The 20,486-nt window shown below is 45.5% G+C and overlaps 2 protein-coding genes across 14 annotated transcripts in view; one reads left to right on the top strand and one right to left on the bottom strand.

Moving 5' to 3' along the window:
* Window positions 1-10,574, top strand: part of megf11 (multiple EGF-like-domains 11) — a 664,461-nt gene extending 653,887 nt beyond the window's left edge. For 9 of the 13 annotated variants that reach the window (XM_072470335.1, XM_072470334.1, XM_072470329.1 and 6 more), the window contains 2 exons: window positions 5,621-5,821; window positions 6,923-10,574. In XM_072470335.1, coding sequence (XP_072326436.1) covers window positions 5,621-5,821; window positions 6,923-7,095 — 374 coding nt within the window. In that variant the 3' untranslated portion in view covers window positions 7,096-10,574. Of the gene's footprint in view, window positions 1-5,620; window positions 5,822-6,922 lie in introns of those variants that run through there. The other 4 variants (XM_072470336.1, XM_072470332.1, XR_011933847.1 and 1 more) reach the window with 3 other exon arrangements.
* Window positions 10,575-12,556: 1,982 nt separating this feature from the next.
* Window positions 12,557-20,486, bottom strand: part of rab11a (RAB11a, member RAS oncogene family) — a 51,595-nt gene continuing 43,665 nt past the window's right edge. Inside the window, exon 5 of the mRNA XM_072470337.1 lies at window positions 12,557-13,275. Coding sequence (XP_072326438.1) covers window positions 13,136-13,275 — 140 coding nt within the window. The 3' untranslated portion in view covers window positions 12,557-13,135. The remainder of the gene's footprint in view (window positions 13,276-20,486) is intronic.

Raw genomic sequence — 20,486 nt, 5'->3', positions numbered from 1 at the left:
GAGGGGGGATATGGGGAGGGGGGATATGGGGGATGGGGGGATATGGGGGAGGGGGGATATGGGGGGAGGGGGAATATGGGGGAGGGGGGATATGGGGGAGGGGGGATATGGGGGAGGGGGGATATGGGGAGGGGGGATATGGGGGATATGGGGGAGGGGGGATATGGGGGAGGGGGATATGGGGGAGGGGGGATATGGGGAGGGGGGATATGGGGGATATGGGGGAGGGGGGATATGGGGGAGGGGGGATATGGGGGAGGGGGGATATGGGGGAGGCTCACCCTGCCTGCTCTGACGAGGTCGTTCACCTTCTTGTGGCACTGGGTGCCTGTCCGTGGTGTCAGGGCCACAGCGGTTATGGCCTCTGCCACCTCCCTCCACAGACGCCGGCTGTGGCGTGGGGCAACTCTGCGGCCGTGCCCGGGATACAGGGCGTCCCTCCTCTGCTCCACCGCGTCCAGGAGCGCCTCCACATCGCGTGACTCGAACCTCGGGGCTGAGCGACGGCCAGCCATCCAGTCGGGTGTTGCGGTCGGCTGTTCCGGTCGGGTGGGGGGGAGCAGCGCGGCCTTATGAGCCGTCACGCCGTGCAGCGCATATGACGCTGCACGGCGTGAACCACTGCGCAAGCGCGGATCCCGTCACGTCGCTGCTAGCCCATTTCGGGCCGGAGACTATCGACCCATTTTTCCGACGTGACGCAAGTCGGATTTGCGCCGTTTTTTGCGCCGATCGGCAGACTTTCCGCCGATAACGGAGAATTTCGTCCCTCTTCTTTTATATTCTGTCCTACCGTGTATTTACGATTGGGGGCCTGTACACCTTTCACACAAGTGACTTCTTGCCCTTTTAATCTCTCATCTCAACCCAAACTGCTTCTACCTTCTGGTTTCCTGAACTTAGGTCATCGCTGTCTCATGTGCTAATACCATCATTAATTGACAGAGCCACCCCTCCACCTGCCTACACAATCTTTATTTTCTTTACAATTTCATCATACTCGGGTGTGTTACTTTTCTTTCCTCTTTCTATCATTATTGTTCTGATCTCCGCTGCCACCCACCCCTCGTCTGTTTTTCTTTTCCACTTTGTAGCATGTTGTAAACTCGCATGTTTCCCATTTGTTTTTTATTTCTAGTTTTGAGAGCTCGGTTTGTTTTAATTCCTCAATCCAGAGATATTCAGACTTGTTTTTTTACTTTCAAAGTGAATGCCTCTCTGATGATCTCACCCGTCAGCATGTCAAGGTCTCAGTTGTTGCATATCAAGTTATATTTTGCTGATCAGGGCAAAAAAAGTCAAATAACTTGTCAACAAGTTACTCATCTGATGCTCACCTCCAGTCCGAATTCCTACACTGTGTCCATGTAACAAATTACACTCTGTAAACCAGTCCTGGATTGTGGAATCTCCAAGGGTCTTTTCACAGTAACTTCATTGAAGCCTACTTGTGACAATAAGCTATTATTATATTATTATTACTACAGAATCATAGAATTTACAGTGCAGAAGGAGGCCATTCGGCCCATCGAGTCTGCACCAGCCCTTAAAAGAGCACCCTACTTAAGCCCACACCTCCACCCTATTCCCGTAATCCCTTTTTGGACACTAAGGGCAAATGATCATGGCCAATCCACCGAACCTACACATCTTTGGACTGTGGGAGGAAACCGGAGCACCCGGAGGAAACCCACGCAGTCACGGGGAGGATGTGCAGACTCCGCACAGACAGTGACCCAGCGGGGAATCGCACCTGGGACCCTGGCGCTGTGAAGCAACAGTGCTAACCACTGTGCTACCGTGCCGCCCAAGTGTAGCACCTTCAAGACGTTTCCGTTTCTCCTCCCCTCTGATGTGTTCTCATCAAGGGTTCCACACATGAAATGCCAGAACTTGTATTTTCCTCTTTGCAGATGCTCCCTGCGCTGCTGTGTCTTTTAGAAGCATGGAATGTTACAGTAAAGAGGGATGCCATTTGGCCCTTCATGCCAGTACTGGCTCTGTGAAAGAGCTGTCCAATGTAGTCCGACACCCTAGCTTCACCACACGGCCCTGCACAATTGTTCCTTTCAGTATGAAATGAATTGAAATGAAAATCTCTTATTGTCACAAGTAGGCTTCAATGAAGTTCCTGTGAAAAGCCCCTAGTCGCCACATTCCTGCGCCTGTTCGGGGAGGCTGGTACGGGAATTGAACCGTGCTGCTGGCCTGCCTTGGTCTGCTTTAAAAGCCAGCGATTTAGCCCAGTGAGCTAACCCAGGGTAACCAGTATACAGTGCTTGCAGTTTTTCCTTTCATTTTATCATACAGGTGAATCTGCTAACCTTTTCACTTCGGGCCTCAGCTCCGATCTGAGCCCTGTGCTGAGCTCAGCATGTGGAATGAATGGCAAATGTTGTAAATGCAATAGCTGTAAGTGTTGAGACTGATCCCCGTCGTAGTGAGTTGGGCTCCCTGCTGAACAAATCCTCAGATAAATCAGGTGAGGACAGGATCTGCTTCAGCTGTGATGCTGTCCACAGTGGAATTGATTGCCTCGCTCTCTATCCAGGTACACCCATAGCAGGTACCCCACGGGATTCGCAGCCATTGAAACTCTATCCAGCAAGACTCCATCTCCAGGGGGTGGAGGAACATCAGTTGAGAACTGGCGAGAAAAGGCTCAGAAGTTAGAATCATGGATTTTGCCGTGCAGGATGGCCATTCGGCCCAGCAAGTCTGCACCGGCCCTTGGAAAGAGCACCCCACTCAAGCCCACACCGCCACCCTAGCCCGTAACCCAGCAACCCAACCGAAAACCTTTTTGGACACTCAGCGTGGCCAATCCACCTAACCTGCATGCCTTTGGACTGTGGGAGAAAACTGGAGCCATGCAGAGGAAACCCATGCAGACACGGGGAGAAAGTGCAGACCCCGCACAGACCCAAGCCAGGAATCAAACCTGGGAATCTGGAGCTGTGAAGCAACAGTGCAAAGCACTGTGTTACCGTGCCGCCCGCTGATTGAGTTTGAACTCTGTGAACCAACCCTTGGTATTAACATTGCAAAATCTGTTCTCATCGTCCAGCAACAGCCTTCTGGTCTCACAGAAAAATGAAATGTATGAACTTGTGAGTGAGACAGAGGAGCCGATTTAATATGAACTGAGCCATCCAGGTGTAATGGCTAAAACTCCATCACCGCAGCATGTGATATTGTGGGATGTTTTTAACTCTGCCATTAACAAAATTATCCTCTCTCTTAGGTTTTCGTAGAACGTAGAACATACAGTGCAGAAGGAGGCCATTTGGCCCATCAAGTCTGCACCAACCCACTTAAGCCCTCACTTCCACCCTGCCCCTGTAACCCACGGGGAGAACGTGCAGACTCCGCACAGACAGTGACCCAGCGGGGAATCAAACCTGGGATCCTGGCGCTGTGAAGCCACAGTGCTAACCATTTGTGCTACCGTGCTGCCCAACATGTACTTTTCAATATACTTTGTTTTTTTCTGCAGACAATTCTGGAGCCTGGTGCTAATTTCTGGTTCTTATTGACAGCGAAGTAAGGCTGATGTGGGGCAGCAATTTGTCACTTCTCTCTCTCTCTCTTTTCAGGTTCTGCTCATAGTTTTTTCTGCTCAAAATTTATACAAATAAGTATCGCTTTCAGTTAATCTGCATTTTCGTTATATCAGTGAAGTATTTTCATGGAGGAACTCATTTGGAAATTTCCCGAAAGGATGATGATTGGTTATTTTTCTAGAAAGAAACTTGCTGTGGTTGCTGCCAGATGTGTGTTCATTGGATTGTGGTGTGTTTTGCACTCGCAGGAGTTAGTGTATTCAACACTTGTATAAGCCTCAGCGTCTGTATTTATTACTGTGTTGGCAGACTTGTCTCTTTTACACATGACATGCATAAAAATGGACAGGAATTGTGCCTGAAAAGATCAATTCTTCTGGCTGGGCAGTGTCCTGGAGAAGGAGCATGTTTGGCTAGTGGTCAAACATCTGCAGTGAAACCTTGCCATAAGCGAGCGGTACAAAGTGTCCTGAATACAAACTCTCCCTCCACAAGTGGAAATGGAAAGCCAATCAGTGGTTTCACATATACTATTTGCAGAGTCCTGGTCATGCTGGAGATTGCAAGAACCCTTCACAATAAAGGGGCGAATCATTCCTAAAATAAATCCTTTTAAAATCATAGAATCTCTACTGTGCAGGAGAAGGCCATTCAGCCCATCGAGTCTGCACCAATCCTCTGAAAGAGCACCCTAACTAGGCCCACTCCCCCACCCTATCCCCATAACCCCACCTAACCGGCACATCCTTGGACTGTGGGAGGAAACCGGAGCACCCGGAGGAAACCCACGCAGACACGGGGAGAACAGGTAAATTCCACACAGACCGTCACCAAGGCCGGAATTGAACCCGTATCTCTGGAGCTCTGAAGCAGCATTGCTAACCACTGTGCCACTCCCTTTTGTAATACAATAGAACATGAGCTGTGTTAAACTTATAAGCAGAAGACAAGCTATAAAAAGGTTTATTCTGAACCTAGCTACTTCTATACTTAACTTCTAAAAACTCATCCCAACACACCCGTGCCCCTGGACAGTATCGACCAGGCTGTATTATACTGATCGAGGATTCTTGCTGAATGGATGCTTACTTCTGGTGATAATATTATTTTTTAAAGTGGAAATTGGACAATGTATCGAAGGAGCCTTAAAGTTTCACAGTGCTCCCATGATACACCTGCGCACATTCCTGGAGCTGATGGTTAACAATCTGTAGAAACAAAAGTACTGGTGTTAGTCTCTGCATCTCACAATGGCAGTGAAATCCGGTTAGATTTACTGTAATCTTGGAAAATATTCATTTTTGTCTTGGAGATTTTTTAGGAAGCTCAATATTCTGGAGCCTCTGTGTAGGCAGCCAGGGAGAAGGTGAGATAGGTTATTATATTAGTTTATGGGAGAAAACATGCAATGTGTATAATGTGAGATAGGGAGATGGGAAGGATATATTGGAGCTTTAAAGTGAACTGTGTGGAACATTACAAAGAGGAGCACATGGGGTTTATTTCACCTGTTTAACAATAAAAAGCACAGGTAATGCCAGAGTGTTAGTTACCTGTGTCCAGGCAAAAGTGATTTATATTCAAGAGCACCACAGTGGCGCAGTGGTTAGCACTCCGGGGACCCAGGTTAGATCCCGGGTCACTGTCGTGTGGAGTTTGCACATCCTCCCCATGTCTGCGTGGGTCTGACCCTCACAACCCAAAAAGCTGTGCAGAGTAGGTGGATTGGCCACACTAAATTGACACTTAATTGGAAAAAAAGAATTGGGTACTCTAAATTTATAAAATAAAGTGATTTATATTCTCTGTGCATTAGAAGGGAGGTCACGTGTCACACAGCACCAGCTGGATTTCACTGGCCAAGGATTCTTGCTGAATGGATATACTTCTGGGGATATCCTTTTCTAAACTGGAAATTGGACAATGGATTGAAGGAACCCTACAGTTTCACAGTGCTCCCATGACACTGGACCGGGATGTCCCTAAGGAAATTTAGAGGTTCTGTCCTTACTGAAGGCAAATGATATCTCTAATTTCATTTTTGGTTTTTTTGTCAGATTATGTGAAGGGCTCAGTGTGCAGTTCCAGCACATGTTCGTTAAACAGCAGTGAAAACCCATACGCTACCATTAAAGACCCGCCAATGTTAACCTGCAAACATTCTGAAAGCAGCTACGTGGAGATGAAGTCCCCTGTTCACAGGGAGCCCCCCTACACGGAGACCGAGACCTCCACAAACAAAAACATCTACGAAGTTGGCAAGTGCTTTTCTGGAAGAGATAGAATTATTAGAAACCATCTAAAATTAGCCAGGATTCTTGTCAACATACTTAAAGTTTTAACGCTATTGTACACAGGATGTCATAACTTTAGAAATGGATATTACAATTGGACTTCAATTATTCCCATTGTCCCCACTCCCACTAACCCCATGTTCCCACTGACCCCACATTCCCGTTGTTCCAACATAACTGCTACCTTCACTCCCACTTCAGCACTCTTGATCCATGTAGAGTTTCATGGGAGTCAGGGCTTTGTTTTGAACCACTTAAAATGTAGTTAATGTTTTTATTGGATTTTTACAGACTCCTTAACCCAGCAGAAGAATTAGGCACCCAACTCTTCAGTCTCTGCTATCCTTGTAGCTCTGATATTTAGCTTTATATCAGGAAAGCGGCAGTGTCCAACAGACCCAAAGGCCAACTTTCCTGATCTTTTCCCAGTTGAAAATGTCAGTGAAAAGAGGCAAAGATTCGACTTGCTGGGTCTTAGTGTCAATTTTTATCCCAATCTGAGGGCTCGTTGATTGTGTGTTTTCCGATATTAAATGTATGCGACGCTTATAAATCCTGTTACTCAGTTACAGCCGAATCACGGAGTGATTACACTTGTGCTTCTCAGCAAAACTCAGCGGCTAATTGGGTAGGAGAGCTGAGTGGGTACAGTACTGAAGGCTGTGGAGGAGTCCATGGGCTCATAGCTTGTTTGCCTCGTTTAAGACCTGTTAACAGAGTTAAATACTCATGGTAATCCAGACAAGCAAAAATCCATTTGGAATATTCATTTGTTACTGCAATTGTGACAGTTTAAACAGATGGTCTCTTCAAACGAACTCAATGCAATGGCCATGTGAGACAATGAAGACATTTGTGAGGGTAGAGGCCAAGCAGCCTTTCCTTGTACCTGTATTTTCAATTGTTCTGAATTGACAGTAAATGAGTAAGCAGATCTGAATATTGAGGAAATCAAGTCTGTTATTCTCATTTAGCAGGTACTCATGGTTTTGGAGTTTCCAAAGACCAGCAGGAAGTCAGGTTTATTTGAGTTCCGTGTATCTAACACGTGTTTTTTTTTTCTAGAGCCAACGGTAAGCGTTGTTCGAGGTCAGGGAATAACCCCAAGCTGCAGCCAGAACCCATACGATCTGCCCAAGAACAGTCACATCCCAAGTCATTATGATTTGCTACCCGTGAGGCACAGCCCATCACATGCCCCGGACGACAAAGAGCATAACAAGCCAATCAAAGCATGACTTTGGTCAACTCACACTCTTCCTTCGAATCTGTTGCTTACAAGAAATAGTGGCAGAGAAGACACTCTTTTTTTGCTGAAACTCAAAGATGACTTGAAAATGAATTATAATCATGAGCGTAACATGGACATTGCAGAAGGCAATCTATCACCCTCCCTCATGTGAATATCCTTTGCTGCATGGTAATTAAAGAAGTACTTTAATATGATGAAATTGAAGCGAGGAGGTTCGTTTCCAGTCTTGATCTAACAAACCAGTGTGGCTGCACCACCTAGTTCAACAAGGTCAAATCCAACAATAAATTAGTTGATTAACCTGTAACTGTGTCAGGAAGATGATTAAACCGAACAGCAGAAAAATGCTACATTGGAGGGACAATTGATTATGGGGGAGGAGAAAGAACAAACAAAATCTGGCAAACATTTCTTTGACTTTAATCTTTGTTACTAAATGCTGACGACTTACTGAAATAGATCCATTGTTTAAGATAATTGACCACTCTTGTAGACATTTCAAACCAATGGACGTAGTGTATAGAAAATCAATAGAATGTTTCCAAAAGGTATCTTCATTGCAGTATGAAGCATTGACAATGTCAAATTGTTTATTAAGGTAGTGAAGGAGTAAGGAAGGTGGGGTTCCTACACCACTTTACAACTTCAATATTTCAGGAATTGTTCCAGAGTTCAATTGCGATTGTAGTTGAATCATAGAATTTATTTGCAGAAGGAGGCCATTCAGCCGAGTCTACAGCAGCCCTGAAAGAGCACCCTACCTAAGCCCACACATCCACCCTATCCCCGCAACCCCACCTAACTTTTGGACACTATAACGGGGCAATTTAGCATAACCAATCCACCTAACCTGCACATCTTTGGACTATGGGTGGAAACCAGAGCATCCAGAGGAAAGCCACGCAGACACAGGGAGAACATGCAGACTCCGCACAGAGTCACCCAAGCTGGGAATTGACTGGGGTCCCTGACACTGTGAAGCAATAGTGCTAACCACTGTGCTACCGTGCTGCCCGTGAGTCGATTATTATCCAGGCTGAAGGAGCATGATGAAAGTGAAGCAACATTTACAGCGTGCAATGGATAGGCAAGTCTCTGGCTATGACGTATCAAAGCCTCAACTAAGGAGACCTAAATTGAATCCCAACCTTTGCCAACCTGCATAGGTGAATGTCCGAGGATGGGTTTGCCTGCCAGGATTGTCTGTGAGGGGGCTAAGGGAAGTCCTACTTAAATCACACTTTTAGTCAACTAAACAATAGGCAGGTGGGCTTAATCATCCAGCTGAACCCTCAGGGCCTCAGTCAATGGGAACCAAACACGATCATGGAAAATAATCTAAATATGGCCTTCATATTGTAAAAATACATCATGGGACAGGACCTATCACTAGCTCTTCAAGAACAATGAACAAAGAAAAGTACAGCACAGGGACAGGCCCTTCGACCCTCCAAGCCTGTGCTAACCATGCTGCCCGTCTAAACTAAAATCTTCTGCATTTCCGGGGTCCATATCCCTGTATTCCCATCCTATTCATGAATTTGTCAAGATGCCCCTTAAACGTCACTATCGTCCCTGCTTCCACCACTGGGCTGGGTTAGCTCACTGGGCTAAATCGCTGGCTTTTAAAGCAGACCAAGGCAGGCCAGCAGCACGGTTCAATTCCCGTACCAACCTCCCCGAACAGGTGCCGGAATGTGGCGATTAGTGGCTTTTCACAGTAACTTCATTGAAGCCTACTCGTGACAATAAGCGATTTTCATTTCATTTCATCTCACCTCCTCCGGCAGCGAGTTCCAAGCACCCACTACCCTCTGTAAAAAAACTTACCTTGCACTCAATAAACTAAGTTCCTGATCTCACTTACAACTGCTGGGGAAGTGAGGAGAGAGAGGGAGGTGCCAAGGAATGGTGAAAGGTGTTCCGCATCTCTAAGGGGTTCATTTCAGAATCATTGACAAGATCCTCACAGCATAACCTCAGCCAAGGTTATTTGTTGATGAGTCATTGGAGGAAGTAGAACTTGACAAAAGAAATCAGGAATTAAGTGTTGAACTTTCTTAAACCATAGCATGGAAATCCATCAGAATCAAATGCTAATCGCTACTGAACGCTGATAAGGTTGCTGCAAAGAACAGCTACTGTACAGGAAAAAACTTCTTTGGGAAACATTTGTAGTAATATGTCAAACCCCTAACTAATAGTGATCTTTATTAGTGTCACAAGTAGGCTTACATTAACACTGCAACAAAGGTCCTGTGAAAATCCCCTAGTCGCCACATTCCAGCACCTTTCGGGTACACAGAGGAAGAATTCAGAATGTCCAATGTCCAAGCACGTCTTTCAGGACTTGTGGGATGAAACTCACACAGACAGGGGGAGAACGTGCAGACTCCCCAGACAGCAACTTAAGCTGGGAACCCGGGTCTCTGCCGCTGAGAAAACAGTGCTAACCACTGTGCTGCTGTGAGCAGAGATCATTCAATACCGGAAATGACCTAAAGATGAGACCTGACAAGTACTGTTCCATAATAATAAAAGCAAAATCCTGCAGATGCTGAAATCTGAAACCAAAAATGCTGGAAAAGCCCAGTGGGCTGGCAGCATCATTCCCAGTTAAATCACGTAACATGAAGTATTAACAATAGAACATCCCCGTTTGACTGACTAGAACTGCTGAAGGGTATTTCATAGGGATTCAGAGACTCAAGATATAATCACATCACAAGGAATTCCTGATAATTCGTACAAAGTGAATAGGACAGCATGAATTAAGTTACAAGTTGCACTGTTGCAAGTTAGTGGCAGGTTTGGAGATCCATTTTCATTCACAATATACGTGTGTGAAGATCATGTGTCATTCATTCTGGGGTCAGTCATTTATTTTGTTGTTGGCTGGCTTTGTGGTGTATTTGTACAATGAACTACAAATTGAGACAGCATTGCATTATGTGATTTAAAGGACAATGATACTGCATTTAATTTCAGTGCTTGCTACAGGGAGAGACCATACTCTTCTACGAGTTCTGTATTTCATATGTCCCTATATATTAGAATGTTTATAGTGTATGGTTTACAATAATTAAAAATGCCTGCTAAATGTTGACCCTATTATGATAGAATGTGTGACACAATTTTCTGCATTACAATTACCTACCTGCCATTTGAATATTTTTCCCGCAATTGAGAAAATATTTTAAAAGTTTCCAATTAGCTGCAGGGAAGAAAAAAAGTAAATTTTCACTTAGAAAAAACAAAGCCTGAGACACGAGTTACAAGTGGAAATGGACGAGATGCAGGAAGACAGCAGCAGCAATGATAATGATGGGGAGAGGGGGGATGGGGTGATTCAGCACTAATTGGCAATGGGATTAAGAAAATCCGTCACTTTTGACTGAGAACAGCAGATTATTGCAACACAGGAATTCTGCCGCAATAAGATAATTGTCATTCAACAACTTAATTTATTAAAAAATAAGCACGGTCTTCATATTACATTTTTTCATTGTGATGTTAATTTGAAGATTAATTTCACTGTCAAGTGAAAACAAGATTTACAAACCTTGTTAAAACTTTAATGACAGTCCTATATGCTGAATAATGAGTAACTTATTAAGCATGGAATCAAGCTTTTCACTAAAAAAAGTCAAAATCAATGAATAGTTAATTAACTCCTTTATAGCCCTGGAGAAACATCTGGTGGAGAATAAATCAAAGTCGCAATGTTACAGATAACAAATTCTTCAACCCCTGTGTTGCCGAAGCCTAGGAAATGCCACCTACACAGCACAATGTATGGAGGTGAATAAGTAGGTGATTTGTGTAGATCGAGATTAGTTTCATTACTTAGGGTATTATAGATCAGAATGGGTAGAATGTCCAATAGGATGGACTGTACATGGTCTGTTAGAAGGGAAATTTGTGGGCTGTGGGCCAAGTTATTTTACCTTCCTCAATTTTCCTTTGTGCTTATGTCATTAAACAGTAGGTATAATTTCAAAATAGAGGAACGCTGATCCAATCATCAGGATGAAGTGACTTATATTTAGTGGATAGTTGACAAGGCAGTAATCTGATCTAGAGGATGCAAATATAATAAACTATAAGATTTGGGCAAGAAAGCAGTACAAGTTCCTATGAGTTCCTATGAGGTTTCCAGTATGTTATTGAGATCCTAGTGGCCAATTTGGTAACACAATCGATAGAAACCCAGAATAAGTATCATTCACCTCCCCATGAAATGGTGCATGACCAAGTATGGGGGAGCAGAACCATTACAAAATATCCTTGTTAACGATCCAGTTTGTGTGGAAGCTTAATTTTTGTTCTGCCAGAGCGTCACATCGATCTTGATGCTCAATTGAACAATAGTTCAATTTTTTACAGATTTATAATTACAGACTGCAATTAGGAAAGTCTGTGTCCATTGTTTGAAAAGGCAATTGAGGAAATGTGATGGCAATTAATATTTTATTCTTTAGAGTTGGGAGCTAGAACCATAACATTCAAGCCTATGCTTCAAGATATTTCACTCAATCAAAATGTGTACAAATGTTGCTGTAAAAGGGAGCATGTGGGCTCTCAGTAGTGATAGCTTCATAGTATAGATAATGCTTCGAAGACAGTAGGCAATACTCTTTTTAAAAACTGATTTGTAATAAGTTTACTCAGTTGTCATATTCTGTGAAAAGTAATAAATGTTACTTTCACAATTTTCTTTGCCTTCTTGTGATAACTTTGCTATTTTCCTTTGTGACTGCTCAATGTGAGGGGTGTCAATCCAGGGGAGGAATATCTTTATGTAGCCGCCTCCTGTTAGTTGCTGGGCTGTTCACCAATCTAAACTGTATCTGACAAGGTAACAGAGCTTGGCACTGATCCATTTGTTATGGCACCTGCTGCTTTTGCTGTTTAGCAGGCAGCTAGTCTTGTGGAGCAGCTTCAGCAAGTTGGTACCTCAAATGAAGTATGTCTGGCGCTGAGATTACCTTCCTTCTAAACTTACCATTTAAACAAAAAAAGAAATTAGGTTGATAGAACGGTCCTCTCAGACTCTGCCAACTACCGGACAGAGAACAGCCCTATAGCAGAGAAAAGACCATCTTCACAGTGCAGTGATCACACCTAAACACTGCCACCGTGAATAGACATTTCTGCAGGGGTAAGTTAGAGAGGACAGGGTAAATAAGGTGTTTCCTTGCACTGGTTAACCTATACAGTCCCAGTTAGTGTGTACTTTGGGAGTTAGCCAGTGAATTCCTAACCTTCAGAGTTGGGACAATGACTCAATTTAAACACAAAAGATGCCAAATTATCTAAAATGTACGTTTTTCCTCTAGAACTCATTTACTGAGGTAGACATTCACCTCCCAGCATTCTGAGCTGGAGTCCAGAAATGGGCTCCAAATCCGAGGCATCGCTTTGCATTGAAGTAAACCAAGCAAATCCCCTTTCATTTCACTTTAATTAAGATTCAAGTACACAGAATATATTTTAAACCATTATAACCTAAAAATTTGAAAAAAAGGAGATCATAGTACATGCATAAAATACAAATAATTTACAAAACATCAATTACATCTAATATCAGGAAACGTGACAAAGAAAAGAGGCAAATTAGTGACAAGTTGACTCAGGAAATGCCATCGGTGTTGTTCAAACTTCATGAGCATTCCTGATCGAAGCAAATATTTCCATCTCTTAAAGCACCGACCACAGTAAGGCTTGTGGGTGCTGTATTCCACCTTCCCTACTCTTAACACCACTTAGAAACAGCATTATTTTACATGATAACCTCATTTACAAAATGGTTTTTAAAAACCATTTTATACTACCTGTGAATATATATATATATATTATATATAAAAATGCGCCACAGCTGACATTAATTTAACATGTCAGATTTTATAAAGACAGTAACAACTTTAAGATAATTGCCACATTAATCAGCAAATTTTGAATTACATAACAAAAACTGTAAGGAATACACAGGTACAGCATGGGGAACGGAGAACGACTTCTGTATCTCAGATGTTTTGACAGCATTGCATCTTTGGTTTGTTTTCAGTTGTTGGAGGCATGTGAATGGGGACCACATTGTTACTCGGTGACATGTCATTTTCACGTCTGTCTGACATTTGCTTCTGAGACACAATCCGATAAATTTCTGGGGAGGGGAATAAAATATTGAACACAATTTTTAAGTCTTCAACTAATGTTTTGGGCCCTAATTTGGAGTCTGTTCTTCTGTTGTAATCTGTGTACATTTACACAGAGATAACAAATGTAAATTTGTTTTGCATTGTCAACAATTTTTATAATAATCTTTATTAGTGTCACAAGTAGGCTTACATTAACACTGCAATGAAGTTACTGTGAAAATCCCTTAGTCGCCACGGCGCCTGTTCCGGTACACTGAGGGAGAATTCAAAACGTCCAATTCACCTAACAGCACGTCTTTCGGGACTTGTGGGAGGGGGTGACACGGTAGCACAGTGGTTAGCATTGTTGCTTCACAGCTCCAGGGTCCCAGGTTCAATTCCCGGCTTGGGTCACTGCCTGTGCGGAGTCTGCACGTTCTCCCCGTGTCTGCATGGGTTTCCTCCGGGTGCTCCGGTTTCCTCCCACAGCCAAAGATGTGCAGGTTAGGTGGATTGGCCATGATAAATTGCCCTCAATGTCCAAAATGGTTAGGTGGGGTTACTGGGATAGAGAGGAGGTGTGGCTTAAGTAGGGTGCTCTTCCCAAGGGCTGGTGCAGACCCGATGGGCAGAATGGCCTCCTTCTGCACTGTTAATTCTATGTTTTAACCGTAGCACCCCGAGGAAACCCACGCCGACACGGGGAGAACGTGCAGACTCCACACAGACAGTGACCCAAGCCGGGAATCGAACCCGGGTCCCTGGCATTGTGAAGCAACAGTGCTAACCACTGTGCAGGTTTGGAGCCTGAAATGCTGCGGAATGATTACCACGTACCAATTCTTCACACTCCAAAAGGAACGCTCATTACAGATGTCTGATAAAGCAGGGAGTTAAATTCCATTTGAACCCAAGACACAAGAATAGAAACTATGTGTTTAAACCAGGGCTTACCAGCAATAAGAACCTCAGTCAAAGTGAACAATGTGATCTGCAGCTTTCTTTTTGTACAATAGGCCATGCTAATGATTTGGCTCAGTAGGGATTTAATTAGAAGACAGCTACAAGCAAAGTCTGTACTGACTGTCATCCACACATTATCTCCATTAAACAGTTTTCGCTTTCCACCTGCTCTCTCATTAACAATCTCAACACCAAAAACACCAGCAGGAATTTATTGGGCAGGAATTTGCAGTAGCAGGGCATCTCACGGCATTCCTGATTAATTCGATTTCAGTTCATACCCCTCTTGGCTGCATCCTGCTGGAAGTGTAAATTTTGATCTCTTTAACTAATGAGGCTTAAAGATTGAGAAAGACGGAGAAAGACAGAGAATGGTGAATTTGTTAATTCTGGTACTGAAAGAAAGAGAGGAGGGAGAGTGGGAGAGAGTGGGAGAGAGTGGGAGAGAGTGGGAGAGAGTGGGAGAGAGTGGGAGAGAGTGGGAGAGAGTGGGAGAGAGGGGGAGAGAGGGGGAGAGAGGGGGAGAGAGGGGGAGAGAGGGGGAGAGAGGGGGAGAGAGGGGGAGAGAGGGGGAGAGAGGGGGAGAGAGGGGGAGAGAGGGGGAGAGAGGGGGAGAGAGGGGGAGAGAGGGGGAGAGAGGGGGAGAGAGGGGGAGAGAGGGGGAGAGAGGGGGAGAGAGGGGGAGAGAGGGGGAGAGAGGGGGAGAGAGGGGGAGAGAGGGGGAGAGAGGGGGAGAGAGGGGGAGAGAGGGGGAGAGAGGGGGAGAGAGGGGGAGAGAGGGGGAGAGAGGGGGAGAGAGGGGGAGAGAGGGGGAGAGAGGGGGAGAGAGGGGGAGAGGGGGGAGAGGGGGGGAGAGAGGGGGAGAGAGGGGGAGAGGGGGGGAGAGAGGGGGGGAGAGAGGGGGGGAGAGAGGGGGGGAGAGGGGGGGAGAGGGGGGGAGAGGGGGGGAGAGGGGGGGAGAGGGGGGGAGAGGGGGGGAGAGGGGGGGAGAGGGGGGGAGAGGGGGGGAGAGGGGGGGAGAGGGGGGGAGAGGGGGGGAGAGGGGGGGGAGAGGGGGGAGAGAGAGGGGGAGAGAGAGGGGGAGAGAGAGGGGGAGAGAGGGGGAGAGAGGGAGAAAGTAAAAGTAAGGAACAATGGTACATTTTGAAAATCGCCAACAATTCTTACCAGAAGGAACGTGACTCCACATTTCTGGGTGAGGATTGATTAGTCGTCATCAAAAATGATCACATTATTAAAAGGCTACTTAAGATATTAATTATTTGTCTGATGTTCAGGCACATTACTGGGCCGGTGTATATGAACTTTGTATTTAGTCTGTGTTATCTGTACCTTAGCTGGAAGTGGTTGTGAATGTGGCTGCAAGGGGACAATTTAATTCAAAACGGAGAAGTGTTAGGTGACGCATCTGGGGAGGGCAAAAACAGCAAGGGAATTTTCAATAAACGGGAAGATATTGAAAGGGGTAGAGGAGATGAGACACCTTTACATAGAACATAGAAAAATACAGCACAGAACAGGCCCTTCGGCCCACAATGTTGTGCCGAACCTTTGTCCTAGTTTAATCATAGATTATCATTGAATTTACAGTGCAGGAGGCCATTCGGCCCATTGAGTCTGCACCGGCTCTTGGAAAGAGCGCCCTACCCAAAGTCAACACCTCCACCCAACACTAAGGGCAATTTTGGACACTTAGGGCAATTTATCATGGCCAATCCACCTAACCTGCACATCTTTGGACTGTGGGAGGAAACCGGAGCACACTGAGGAAACCCACGAACACACGGCGAGGATGTGCAGACTCCGCACAGACAGTGACCCAAGCCGGAATCGAACCTGGGACCCTGGAGCGGTGAAGCAATTGTGCTATCCACAATGCTACCGTGCTGCCCTTAAGAACAAATAAATCTACACTATATCATTTTACCGTAATCCATGTACCTATCCAATAGCTGCTTGAAGGTCCCTAATGTTTCCGACTCAACTACTTCCACAGGCAGTGCACTCCATGCCCCCACTACTCTCTGGGTAAAGAACCTACCTCGGACATCCCCCCTATATCTTCCACCATTCACCTTAAATTTATGTCCCCTTGTAATGGTTTGTTCCACCCAGGGAAAAAGTCTCTGACTGTCTATCTATTCCCCTGATCATCTTATAAACCTCTATCAAGTCGCCCCTCATCCTTCTCCGTTCTAATGAGAAAAGGCCTAGCACCCTCAACCTTTCCTCGTAAGACCTACTCTCCATTCCAGGCAACATCCTGGTAAATCTCCTTTGCACCTTAAATTCAATCCCTCTGTTAATGAACGCTAGCACACAATAGGCCTTCTTCACAGCTCTATCCACCTGAGTAGCAACTTTCAAAGATGTATGAACATAGACCCCAAGATCTCTCTGCTCCTCCACATTGCCAAGAACTCTACCGTTAACCCTGTATTCCGCATTCATATTTGTCCTTCCAAAATGGACAACCTCTCACTTTTCAGGGTTAAACCCCATCTGCCACTTCTCAGCCCAGCTCTGCATCCTATCGATGTCTCTTTGCAGCCGCAAACTCACTATCCACAACTCCACCAATCTTCGTATCATCTGCAAATTTACTGACCCACCCTTCAACTCCATCATCCAAGTAATTAATGAAAATCACAAACAGCAGAGGACCCAGAACTGATCCCTGCGGTACGCCACTGGTAACTGGGATCCAGGCTGAATATTTGCCATCCACCACCACTCTCTGACTTCTATCAGTGAGCCAGTTCGTAATCCAACTGGCCAAATTTCCCACTATCCCATGCCTCCTTACTTTCTGCAGAAGCCTACCATGGGGAACCTTATCAAATGCCTTACTAAAATCCATGTACACTACATCCACTGCTTTACCTTCATCCACATGCTTGGTCACCTCCTCAAAGAATTCAATTAGACTTGTAAGGCAAGACCTACCCCTCACAAATCCGTGCTGACTATCCCTAATCAAGCAGTGTCTTTCCAGATGCTCAGAAATCCTATCCTTCAGTACCCTTTCCATGACTTTGCCTACCACCGAAGTAAGACTAACTGGCCTGTAATTCCCAGGGTTATCCCTAGTCCCTTTTTTGAACAGGGGCACGACATTCGCCACTCTCCAATCCCCTGGTACCACCCCTGTTGACAGTGAGGACGAAAAGATCATTGCCAATGGCTCTGCAATTGCATCTCTTGCTTCCCATAGAATCCTTGGATATATCACGTCAGGCCCGGAGGACTTGTCTATTCTCAAGTTTTTCAAAATGCCCAACACATCTTCCTTCCTAACAAGTATTTCCTTGAGCTTACCAGTCTGTTTCACACTGTCCTCTCCAACAATATGGCCCCTCTCATTTGTAAATACAAAAGAAAAGTACTCGTTCAAGACCTCTCCTATCTCTTCAGACTCAATACACAATCTCCCGGTACTGTCCTTGATCGGACCTACCCTCGCTCTAGTCATTCTCATATTTCTCACATGTGTAAAAGGCCTTGGGGTTTTCCTTGATCCTACCCGCCAAAGATTGTTCATGCCCTCTCTTAGCTCTCCTAATCCCTTTCTTCAGTTCCCTCCTGGCTATCTCGTATCCCTCCAATGCCCTGTCTGAACCTTGTTTCCTCAGCCTTACATAAGTCTCCTTTTTCCTCTTAACAAGACATTCAACCTCTCTTGTCAACCATGGTTCCCTCACTCGACCATCTCTTCCCTGCCTGACAGGGACATACATATCAAGGACTCGTAGTACCTGTTCCTTGAACAAGTTCCACATTTCACTTGTGTCCTTCCCTGACAGCCTATGTTCCCAACTTATGCACTTCAATTCTTGCCTGACAACATCGTAATTACCCTTCCCCCAATTGTAAACCTTGCTCTGTTGCACACATCTATCCCTCTCCATTACTAAAGTGAAAGTCACAGAATTGTGGTCACTATCTCCAAAATGCTCCCCCACTAACAAATCTATCACTTGCCCTGGTTCATTACCAAGTACTAAATCCAATATTGCCCCTCCTCTGGTCGGACAATCTACATACTGTGTTAGAAAAGCTTCCTGGACACACTGCACAAACACCACCCCATCCAAACTATTTGATCTAAAGAGTTTCCACTCAATGTTTGGGAAGTTAAAGTCACCCATGACTACTACCCTGTGACTTCTGCACCTTTCCAAAATCTGTTTCCCAATCTGTTCCTCCACATCTCTGCTACTATTGGGGGGCCTATAGAAAACTCCTAACAAGGTGACTGCTCCTTTCCTATTTCTGACTTCAACCCATACTACCTCAGTAGGCTGATACTCCTCGAACTGCCTTTCTGCAGCTGTTATACTACCTCTAATTAACAATGCCACCCCCCCACCTCTTTTACCACCCTCCCTAATCTTATTGAAACATCTATAACCAGGGACCTCCAACAACCATTTCTGCCCCTCTTCTATCCAAGTTTCCGTGATGGCCACCACATCGTAGTCCCAAGTACCGATCCATGCCTTAAGTTCACCCACCTTATTCCTGATGCTTCTTGCGTTGAAGTATACACACTTCATCCCATCTCCGTGCCTGCAAGTACTCTCCTTTGTCAGTGTTCCCTTCCCCACTGCCTCATTACACGCTTTGGAGTCCTGAATATCGGCTACCTTAGTTGCTGGACTACAAATCCGGTTCCCATTCCCCTGCCAAATTAGTTTAAACCCTCCCGAAGAGTACTAGAAAACCTCCCTCCCAGGATATTGGTGCCCCTCTGGTTCAGATGCAACCCGTCCTGCTTGTACAGGTCCCACCTTCCCCAGAATGCGCTCCAATTATCCAATACCTGAAGCCCTCCCTCCTACACCATTCCTGCAGCCACTTGTTCAGCTGCACGCTCTCCCTATTCCTAGCCTCGCTAACACGTGGCACCGGCAACAAACCAGAGATGACAACTCTGTCTGTCCTGGCTTTTAACTTCCAGCATAACTCCCTAAACTCGTTTATTACCTCCACACCCCTTTTCCTACCTATGTCGTTGATACCACTGTGCACCACGACTTCTGGCTGCTCAGCCTCCCCCTTAAGGATCCTGAAGACACGATCCGAGACATCCCTGGCCCTGGCACCCGGGAAGCACATACCTTCCGGGAGTCTCACTCGCGACCACAGAATCTCCTATCTATTCCCCTAACCATTGAATCTCCTACAACTATTGCTTTTCTATTCTCCCCCCTTCCCTTCTGAGCCCCAGAGCCAGACTCAGTGCCAGAGACCTGGTCGCTAGGGCCTTCCCCCGGTAGGTCATCCCCCCCAACAGCATCCAAAACGGTATACTTGTTTTGAAGGGGAACGGCCACGAGGGTTCCCTGCACTGTCTGCCTGTTTTTTTTTTCCCCCTGACTGTAATCCAGCTCTTCTTGTCCTGTACCTTGGGTGTGGTTACCTCCCTGTAACTCTTCTCTATCACCCCTTCTGCCTCCCGGATGATCCGAAGTTCATCCAGCTCCAGCTCCCTAACACGGTCTTTGAGGAGCTGGAGTTGGGTGCACTTCCTGCAGGTATAGTCAGCGGGGGCACCGGTGGTATCCCTCACCACCCACATCCTACAGGAGGAGCATGCAACTGGCCTAGCCTCCATCCCCTCTTACAGAATATAGCTGCCCTGTGGACCAACTGGATCTCCGCCCTCCGACTCTGCTCCCAGTCAGCTGCACTCTGTAAACTCTTGGCTCTCTTCTCACTCTTTGCGGAAATGTAGGAAACGAAATGAAAGGAGCACCTTACTCCCTCCTCACCTAACTCCCTCAGTCACCAAACTCTCGCTATAGCACTCAAATGCACCAAATTCAGCACTCCCTCAGTCACCAAACTCTCACTATAGCACTCAAATGCACCAAATTCAGCACTCCCTCAGTCACCAAACTCTCACTATAGCACTCAAATGCACCACTTTTATACTGTGAATCTAGCCTCTGAAAACTGGCCTATTCCAATTAACTAATTAACAAGCTCCAGCTGCAAGTGCCTACAAGTAGAAGCTTTGTTTAAAGCTGATTGAAAATTCACCTTCTTCTAAACCAAAAAGCAGCTTTTAAGTTAATTAACTAAATAAAAGAAAGACTGGACTTTAGATAAAAATGAAGCCTTATACTCCCTCAGTCACCAAACTCTCACTATAGCACTCAAATGCACCAAATTCAGCACTCAGTGCAAAAAAAAAAAAAAAGTGCATGTCCACAGGTCCCGGAGGCCTGGAGGTTGGGAGGACAGGTAGACAAGGTGGTAAAGAAAGCCA

Source organism: Scyliorhinus torazame, chromosome 12, assembly GCF_047496885.1.
Source record: "Scyliorhinus torazame isolate Kashiwa2021f chromosome 12, sScyTor2.1, whole genome shotgun sequence".
NCBI lineage: Eukaryota > Metazoa > Chordata > Chondrichthyes > Carcharhiniformes > Scyliorhinidae > Scyliorhinus > Scyliorhinus torazame.
The sequence above is the reverse complement of the archived record's forward strand: the minus strand, read 5'-3'. Positions and strand labels throughout refer to the sequence as shown.